Here is a 10,000-nt window from a genome sequence, read left to right as displayed (position 1 = left end):
GCCTAAAGTCCAAGACTACATGGTCAAAAAGGGGCAATTTGAGACAAAGGGTGATTTTATTTCCTAAATTTAAAATATCTTCTGTTTGCGAGTGGTTTTGACGAATAACGTTAGTTCAATAGGGGGTTTGCCTTATTAGTATGCTTTATAATTTAAAATTATAGAAAGAACACTAATGAGGAGTATTTTATTTTTAAAAAGCTCATGCACATGACGTGTTATTTTCGCTCATGAATTGTTAATGAGGTCGAGAAGCATTCCCTCTAAAGATAGCCTCTAAAGATAGCCCTAACCTCTTCTTTTGCTCTCCCCTGTTATAGAAACTACCGGTTTTAGTGCCTTCTTGTGGCAAATTTATGACCTCCTTGAAAGTTTATTTTGGTCTTTTTTTTTTTAAATTAACTTTCAATCGTCACTGTTCCAATTTATTTTACAGACAAATCGCAATGCCGTGATGCCGTCTGGAAGCTCTTCGTCCCAATCTGACGTATTTCTGTGGATACTCTCTCCCCTGTTTGCTCTTATAAGTTTTATCAAGGCCTTTCTGTTTGGTAGCCCAGACCAACCTAGAGGAGCATACGGTCCTACAGCAGGAAGACAGGACACAAACCCACAGTCGCAGCAGTCAAAGTAAGCTTATGTCAGCATTACGCTCAACGTCGTTGAAATCGCGCCCCCACCCCCTTCCCCTTGGGTTGCAAGTTAATGCGTTGCCTTGTCTTTTCCCGACAGTTCCAGAGTTAGACGGCGTGTCCCGCAAGGAGGAGCAAGCTTTCGGGAAGAAGGCGGTGTTTACAGACTCAACAACGAAGACGATGAGGATGACGATAATAACACGTGGAATGGAAACTCCACTCAGCAGATGTGATGAATTTGCACTGAAACCCAGATAGTACTTCAAATTGATAAATGCATGGCTACAGTCAATATTATTAATCACTCAACTCAAGACTACTTAGCCGCACTTATTTTGGAGACTACACGAACAAATCAATCAGCCAGAGAAACGAATCAAAGGGTTAGAAATAGAGAGCTCGAATGAGGAGCCAAAAAAATGAGGCCATTCTTTCACCCGTTGGCAAGGTGAGCGGAGTATGGAGGTATAGCTATGACAAAATTCAATGATCAGTATTTGAAATAAAATCGTCCAAATCGTGAATGCATCAATCCCAAGCTGAATGGCAATAAGCCGATTCTGCAAATGGCCATCACGGAAAGAGGCATAACGCAGAGAAGCATAACGCAAATAGCCATAACGTATAGAGGAATAACGCAAATATTCATAACGCAAAAGGCATAACGTAAAATAGCCATAATGCAAAGGCCCTTTGAAGGATGGAGACTAGCTGTGTACTCCGTAAATAATTTCAGCTCTAAAAAAAACGTGAATTGATTGTTCAAGGGAAAGAACATATAATCGCTGTCGAACTTTTTATTCCTGTTTAAGTTGTGCCTCTGCGTTATGGTTCTGCGTTATGTCTCGTTGCGTTATCCTTTTTTCGCTACGGCCATTTGCGTTATGCCTATCCGCGTTATATCTATTTGCGTGATGCCTGTTTGCGTTATGGCTGTTTGCGTTATACCTCTTTCCGTGATGGCCATTTGCAGAATTGGCTTGTTGCCATGCAGCTTTGGATTGATGCATTCATGATTTGGATGATTTTATTTCAAATACTGATCATTGAATTTTGTCATAGATATACCTTCATAGCGGAGGTAAAATGCACTCAGAAATATTTAAGAGGAAAAAGTAGGCCATTTGCTATACAAAAAAATCACTTCCTTTTTTCTTCAGATTTTGAAACTGTGCGTAACTCGTGAATGGCAAAATATTGAGCTTTGATTTTTATCGAAAGGCAAACCGTTAATCACGTTCAAAACTGAGCGATTGGAGCTCAGAGGGTTGGATCTAGGGAAAAGTGACGTCACTCTATCACTAGTTATTATATATGCAAAACACGATTTTAAAATCTGAAAGCCCGAAATAGGCCATTTCCGAGTTCATGCCTGCCTCCTCTTCAAAGCGAGTCTTATGAAAATTAGTTTTCATTCATATGTAAAGTAGAACTAATTACCATCACAAAAACTTCGCACTTAGACTCTCTTTGAAAAGGAGGCCGACATGAACTCGGAAATGGCCTATTCCCGTTCTATATATTAAGTCAGCCGAGTCTTCGACGTCATTCTCTTCTCGATCACGCTCTCTCCAGATTTCAAAGTTAATAATGGCGGACCATCAAATAGGAAATTTCCAGTTAAAATAAACAGGTGTTTATCAATCAAGGCAACTAAGGTCACTTCTTTTTTTATTTAACATGGTTTTGAAATCCAAAGAAAGAGAAGAATCGGTTTTTTTATCTTAGTACCAATTTAAGAAGAAAATCAATCCAGTTCATGGCTGGTAGAAATTTAATTGTAAGAAGAAGTTTATTCCTCCACTGGGGTGGATGCAAAATGATTGTGTCGGAAAGATATTGATGTTGATATGACAATAATTAAGTTTTCGCTCACGGATTCGCCGTGAGACGGTGGTGAACGATAAGTTCGAAAAGCAATGGTATACAAAAATATCTGACAACCAAAGATAAAGTGAAAGGATTCTTTTATTGAAGCTAATTGTTGCGTTGTTTCCGCAAGTTTTCAAGCAACTGACACTCTTGTGTCTTGTAAAGGGGGTTAGAATAATCGCAAGTGATTCCAACACTACTGCAATTCCATAATTTCAGATGACGTTCTGCCGTTGTCGTCTTCGTTTTAACGCCGGTCCTTACTAGATACAGAAGCACAAGCAACATGCGCCGACATATTAATTTGGAGAGGGATGGGGAGGGAAGAAAAAACCTAGAAAAAAGGCGGAGGTGGTGTGGCGAGAGAGGTACGCCCGTGGTAACCGCCCTTCGATTTCCCGTTTTTTTCCCTCCGCCTCCCCTTAAACCGCCTCCCGTGCAAGCTACCAAATAACGCGGAGGACAAGGCTGTTAGGATTTTAAACTTGCTCTTGAAAATGTAAGGATATTCGGCCTTTGACAAGGGTGAATTAGATAAAGCGTTGGTCTATCACTTTGCGGTCTTACCCCAGTACAGTCACAAATAGATTTGTTTTTAGATACACCTTGCGCGCGAAACAAACGAAGGGCCGCCAGTTTTAACCAATCAGAAGAAGCCATGTCACGCGTGACTGCTTCTGCCATGTATTTTTCAGGGGCATGACAACTGATATTCGCGGGAACGGGTGTTCTTAAAGTGGACTCGTTTGTGACTTTGCTCGGGAGCCCACCTACGCCATATTCACTCCTGGTCTTAAGATTGTTTTTTTGATCTTGGGTTTCAGGAGTCCATGTCTCATGGGCTCCAAGGGTTTACTTTTGTTCTTGATTGTTCTTTTTGTCGTATTTTATTTCATGATATCTGGCATTGAACAAATAGTGACATTTCGCAGTGTAGTTCATCCAGTAGCCTATTGCCCTAACCTACAACTGTCTCTACCATTGAGGAGAACTTTTTATTATTTAAATCGACTGATTTGATCATAAGAACTAGACTTGCCGCTAGCCCCAATCACGCTAACTGATGATGACCTTAGAATTTTTGTAAAATATGCACACAAATTCCCAATCATATCTTTTTTTCTAAATGTTACGGTGTTTTTAAATAGCCCAGAGACTTCTCTATCTATATTCTAAAATATCCAGGCATCTGTGTCTATTTGGTAGTTTTCATTTCGGGGAGATTTTGCGGACAGGCAAGAGGAAGGGAGAAGATTGTTTTTGGAAGATTCATTTAGGAAACCAACTTGGCCGTCAATGATTTTTTCCGGATACCAACATGCTCGTGACGTCAAGTGTGCACCACTCTGTCCGTCCACAAGGGAGGGAGGGAGGGTGGTTGTTGCGCGAACAATCGGCCACGGACAAGTTCAAAGCATTGTGGTGAATTCATTGGTGTCTCTATCTTCTTTGGCTTATCTACAACTTGGTTATTACTAATTTTTCAACGCACAGCCAAGACTTTCTCGAACATAGTTCCTGACTCCTTGCCCTGTCTGATATAACATATGTGCCATTGCGATGTCAGTGACTGACTGAGGTAACCATCCCTGGTGAAAACAAAAGGATGAGACGCTAAAATACTTTTCTGACCGTAAATACCCCGGCTCAAATGGCTCATTCACAAATTTTAATCTCGGTAGTCTAAGCTCGTCATTTTCTAATCAGTCCTCCGAGAAATCATCACAAAAATAATCAGTTGTCTACGGAAATTTGGTTCAAAAAATTATTCTACAAAGGATGCATCGACTCGTTAGCTCTCTGGGCCCGGTTGTTGAAAACCCGATTAACGCTAATCCAAGATTAAAAATTAAACAAGGAGTTTATTTCTCTACTCCCAATGCTGTTCAACGCTGATATTCGGCAAAACTTTACATTGGAGGAAGTAAATCTTGAAAAACAAAAAAAGGCAAAAGAAACTTTCACCAAAAAGTGGAGAACATGAAACAAAGTTTACGCTAACCCTGGATTAAGTTAATCGCTTTTTGAACAACCGGGCCCAGGACACTACAAAACTTATCACTTTTCATGGCTCATATATCGATGCTTATCAAATCATGACAGCTTAACGTCAGGGAGGTAGCTTAGTGTACTGAAAAAGTTATTGGAACTTTTAAAGACAATTTGTGAATAGCAAGGCGCCTTCTTGAAACGAATTTGAATGTTCAAGAGACGGCAAAGATTCCCCGAGAGAATCTATCACAAATTGCATTCCCCACAAACAGCAGCGACTTCGACAAGGAAATTACTCTAAAACCATCCTAACCACAACGAATGCATAATGCCTAATACCAATCAGCTGCAATCTTCTCGTTATAAGAAAAACAACAACAAAAGAAGTGTTGTTACCTTAAGATCCACATTAAATAGCCAAACGTACTCTGTTCTGTTAGGATTACCCTCAGCCTCTCGGAAGGCCCAGCCACCAGGTCCATTTTCACCTCTAGACGGATAACAAAAATTCGTCAAAGATGCTGCTATTGATCCTCAACAGTGAGAAGGATGACGAGCTAGTTGCTTAGCAACGGGCGAAACGACAATTTGGCCGATGTTACGAACGTCGCAGGTTCGAATCCTGCCTTCGACTCTTGACTTTTCATTGCAACATTGCCCGTTGCCAAGCAACCAGCCATAATTCGTCACAGAGATGCAACATGAAATTTCTTGCGCATTTTAACTCCTGCGTTGCATCATCATCGACACCTGTTCGAAATTGAACGAAATGGAAATTATCTCGGGTCAGGGTTGACCACAGGAAGATCACATTTGTGCGCGAAAGAATATTCAGGTATGGTGTTCATATCAATGGAAATTTTCCAAAAGAAAAAAGTATGTGTCTTCAAAGGAATTACTTTTTACCAGTTTTACCGAAACGACTCACATTTTCTGCATGGTCACGGTTTTGTTCGTGATGCTAGTTACTAAAACCAGGCTCCAACGCGACAATCACAAGGAATGGTTTCATTTTCCTTCCGTGCAACTCATTTCTCCGTTGTTTCTTGGAATTCATACCTTCAGTCACTAGCATTTGTCTAAAGATTCTCACCGAAAAATGTTATTTCTAACGTTTTGAGTGTGCTAATAGGATAGAAAGCACGGAAACAACAGGGCCTGGGTACGACCTGTGCAGTGCATGATGGGTATCATGCTGTATATTTATCCCTCGCCAGAAGCCTACAACTCCAATTCTAGGTCTACGTAACGGCATTTTCAGAGATTAAGCTATTTTTAGACGATTTCTATTATACGATTTGGCTTGCACGAGTGATCATTCACAATCGCATGGGTAATACTTTCTCATGTAAGACTTGTGATTTGCTGGAAAGGTCTGGTTTCACAGGAAAACCAATCTAAAAATACCTCGGTCTCTAAAAACGCCGCCCTAGAAATGGGCACCCAGCCTGACTTAGTCTAAAAGATTTCAGAGCTGGCGTTTCGAGCACTAGCCCTTTGTCAGCGTGAATGGAACTGACAAACTGTCAATGTAACCCACACCAAACCATCAATAGTAGAGAAAAACAAAACCATGTCTTGGAAGTTGGACTTCAAAAGTCCGCAAATAAATATTTTAACTCAACTTGAAACAAGATTTTTGGTCCTCTCACTTTTAATCAATCAATCAAAGTTTGTACAGTTACCGAATGGAAGAGGGTTCTTTTCGAAATGATCCTTCTTCAAACATGACGTTTTTCGCGCTATTTTCAAAATAGCCCACTTCACCCTGAAAATGGTCTACATATACATCTATATTTGGCCTTCTTTACCTTATATGATCCTTTTTTGGCGGCAACTCATCGATTTCGATTGTTGCGTTACAAGAAACAAATACATCTCCTCTTCTCTCCCAACGGCGCAAGTTCACAAAATCCCTAATAAAAAGTACACCACTGGGTAATTTATCTTGGACGTTGAGCCGAGACGTTTCTTTCAAGTTGATTGCTTTCCACGATTATAGAAGCAGAAAGCGGTAATGAAAAATTGCATTGTCTTCACAAAACGTTGCAGAAAAGATGTTACAGGTTACCATGAAATATTCAGAAAATTCATTGCAGCGAGCGGAAAGCAAAACCGTCTTCAAGTAATGATATAGACAGTCTGTTCTTGCCCGTGTCTGTCTGTCTGAAGCTGTCGATCTTCTTTTCTGTTGAACACTTGTCTGTCTGTAGGTTTGTGTGCCTGTCGCAGTTCCCTTCGTCTCTGTCTGTTTGTCGTCTGTGTGTCCTCCATTAGGGTAACAACAACAAGAATTCAATTATATAGTTTATATGATAGACTATAATAAATAATTATTGCATGAGCGCGCGTTGGATATGAGTTGGCTATAACTAGTCTCATATCCAACAAGCGCAAATGGAATAATTGTTTTATTAAATGTTCATTTAAAACTGAACGCTTGGACACTTGGAAATTAAGGCCAATCTGTTTCCGGCTAGGCAACACTTTGCGCAATCAGTTTCCATATGAGGTCATACGATACATGAGCTGAAAGCCGAGATTGAGTGAACTAATCAGAAAGCTAGAAACGAAATATCCGAGGTCGAAAATGTAATAACATGATTTACTTAAATGTTCCAGATCATCTCGGTGGAGTAGAAACTAAACCAGTTACAAAGAATGCTTCGAGCCCCGTTCAAGTTTTCGCAACTTTTAAGGTTGCTGTTTAACTGCGGTAACAGAAAAATAGTAAGGTTAGCGGTAAAGTAGGTTAGAGCATGCGTCGCAACATACCGACTAGACACCATTCCCCCTCCTTCTTCTCCAGTTGAATTGTACACAATATCAGTTTGGTCGTCTATTTGACGTACAACCTGAAGCGACAATAGCATCAAGAACAATTCATACGCGCAAACGCGAGCATTCACTTCTTCTTTCAGCAATTTTGAAGTTTCTCGAGACTTCGATGTCGGCACAGTGGTGAAAACACTCGCCCTCCACCGATGTGTACACGTGGGCCTAGGATCGATTCATGAACTCGGCGTTATATGTGGGTTGAGTTTGTTGGTCTTACAGGTTTTTCTCCGGGTGTGGCAGGGAACCATATCCTAATCGCTTTTATCTTCTTGTTTCTTCCGAAAAAACGAAAACTACCTCCAGATCTGTTCCTAATTCAACTTGTTCTTCTCTTCTCCCGTTTTTGAATAATCATCCGCTACTTTAACGCCTCCAAACAATACTCCCTTCAATTCACTGTCAATAACAGGACAGACGAATGAAAAACTGACATCAATTTGTTTTTTACAATAACCAAAAGTAAGAGGGGTCAAAATTCAGTCAAAACACGAGAAGAACGCGAGACAAAAATGCGAGAAACTTCAATATCGTGTAAATAAATAAATAAATAAATAACTTATAAATTCATGTCTGTCCGCTTATTGACAATAAAAATTAGCCAATGAGCGCGCGAGAATTTTGCAGTCATTGTAAAACGACCATTTTACAGTTGTAGCTCAGATACCTGGCCTAACAATGGAAGCGAGGCTGCCGGTGACCCAGTTTTGATATAAATTATCGAGCTTTTGCAATGTTAATTTAGATTAATTAGAATTACAACAACACAATTTACATGATAAAAGCAGTGAGGACTGTACCAATACCAGGTCACCGGCAGCGTCGCAGCGATTCATAGGCTAGGTCGCTGAGCAAACAACTGTAAATTGGCCTGTAGCCACTCTCGACGTGTCGTGTCTCAAAAATATATGAATTAATGACGAGGTGTTTTGACATCCCAAGGGTAAGACAAAGAATAAAGGATAAAAAAATACAAAGCATAAAGGAGAATTAATTCCAGGAAATATATGTCGCGGAAGTCCGCGACACCGGGTGCCCTGATTTTACCCACGAGTAAAAAACAATCAAAGTGATTTCATTGGCCACTTTCAAAAATACCATAATACTATTTGTTTGCCCGCCAAAATTTTGCATAAGAAGTGTTTCAAGTTAATCTTGGGACTTAAATGGTCCCAAGAGAAAATACAAACAATACTGATGCAAAATTTTTTGGGGAAATACAAAGAGTATTTGGGCCTGGACAAACGGGAAATGTTTGGCGTTACATCAAACATTGTTTGGTGACCAAACATACTGATGTTGAAGTGAGTGGCCAAATTAAGGGTTAAAACATGTTTTGATCTAACTCAGCTCAAAATCCACAAGCAAAGAACTATCGGTCACAAATACGGAAAAAAAACACGTGGATACAAGCGGCCGAGCAAGCGTGGTACGCATGCGCGCGCCAAACATGTTTCATGCGGCTGGCCAAACAGACAAAACTTCGCCCATCAAACACGAGAACAAAAAAAAAGTTTTAAGTTGTTTGATCGAATGTTTGATGGCCTTCAAATTTTATGAAACACGACCAAACACGATCAAACAGCACCAAACAAGGTGGCCAAACGGTAAAATGGTTTGTCAACAAACAATGTTTGATGTTGTTTGGTCACCAAACATTTCCCGTTTGTCCAGGCCCTTACGGTATTTATTGAAGTGGCCTATTTCCCCCTCTGCAATCTCCTAAAGAACATTTGTGCTTGACTATGTACACGGAAGACTTCAATACTGTAACAGTGTTCACAATCTCCTCATCGTGAAAGAGTCCGGCAAGTGACGGTTTCATAATTGCAAACGGGGAAAGTGATAGTTTAGCATCAAATGGAGGATGTTGGTCCAGGCATCTGCTCAAAATGCTTCGGATGTTCTCATTTTACTAGGCTCAAGAGAAACGAGTTAGACTTTGACAAAATATATTACAGGATTTGGATTAGTTCCGTCTCGGACCAATGTGCCAACATTCTTAAGCTTAGCGCGAGATTCAAAAACGTACTCCGACTGCACGTTCAGCCAACGAACCATGCTCTTAAACAACATCAAGAGGAAAAAAGAACTTACGTATGAATCAGTGATACTTCCTCCCCATTTGTGCGCCATATCTGGGCGAAGAACAATTAGATTAAAAATATCCTCGGTTTTGCCGTCTAAAGAACTCTGCAAGTAGTAATGGACAATTCAGTGAGTATACTTATGGCCATCCCTCAAACTGACATTGGAAATTTCGCAGCAATTACATTACGCAATATCCCATCTTAATATGACAAGCTTACCGCTGTAAAAAGAACGGAAACAGGCAGAATTGGAGCTTATGTTCAACAAGAAATAGCGTTTCTAAGCTAAGCTAAGCTAAGCTGATCTACAGTATTTAGGTCTAAAAACCCCGTTGAAGACGGTTAACTTTCAATAGACCTTTTCGGCTTGTACATTTTGTTTTCCCAATACAGATCATGTGATAATACTCAGGAGATTTGGTCTTTTGTTTTGTTCATTAAAATGAGGGCATGCAAGCATGAATATGCCTGCATGCACTCTTTTTAATGAACAAAACAAAGGACCAAGCCTCCTGAGTATTATCACATGATCTGTATTGGGAAAACAAAATGTACAAGCCGAAAAGGTCTATTGTT

The 10,000-nt window shown here is 40.2% G+C and overlaps 2 protein-coding genes across 6 annotated transcripts in view; one reads left to right on the top strand and one right to left on the bottom strand.

Annotated features, from left to right (window-relative positions):
• Positions 1-3,429, top strand: part of LOC137968122 (UBX domain-containing protein 4-like) — a 28,543-nt gene extending 25,114 nt beyond the window's left edge. For all 4 annotated transcript variants that reach the window (XM_068814744.1, XM_068814746.1, XM_068814745.1 and 1 more), the window contains 2 exons: positions 437-630; positions 733-3,429. In XM_068814744.1, coding sequence (XP_068670845.1) covers positions 437-630; positions 733-868 — 330 coding nt within the window. In that variant the 3' untranslated portion in view covers positions 869-3,429. The remainder of the gene's footprint in view (positions 1-436; positions 631-732) is intronic.
• A 59-nt stretch (positions 3,430-3,488) lies between these two features.
• The window catches only part of LOC137968123 (stAR-related lipid transfer protein 3-like), a 21,015-nt gene continuing 14,503 nt past the window's right edge, over positions 3,489-10,000 (bottom strand). The window contains exons 12-16 of one of the 2 annotated variants that reach the window (XM_068814747.1): positions 9,432-9,527; positions 7,275-7,354; positions 6,311-6,415; positions 4,896-4,989; positions 3,489-4,096 (exon numbers count right to left, since the gene is read on the bottom strand). In XM_068814747.1, coding sequence (XP_068670848.1) covers positions 3,983-4,096; positions 4,896-4,989; positions 6,311-6,415; positions 7,275-7,354; positions 9,432-9,527 — 489 coding nt within the window. In that variant the 3' untranslated portion in view covers positions 3,489-3,982. The remainder of the gene's footprint in view (positions 4,097-4,895; positions 4,990-6,310; positions 6,416-7,274; positions 7,355-9,431; positions 9,528-10,000) is intronic. The other variant, XM_068814748.1, reaches the window with a different exon arrangement.

This window comes from Montipora foliosa, chromosome 8 (assembly GCF_036669935.1).
Source record: "Montipora foliosa isolate CH-2021 chromosome 8, ASM3666993v2, whole genome shotgun sequence".
NCBI classification, from domain to species: domain Eukaryota; kingdom Metazoa; phylum Cnidaria; class Anthozoa; order Scleractinia; family Acroporidae; genus Montipora; species Montipora foliosa.
The sequence above is the reverse complement of the archived record's forward strand: the minus strand, read 5'-3'. Positions and strand labels throughout refer to the sequence as shown.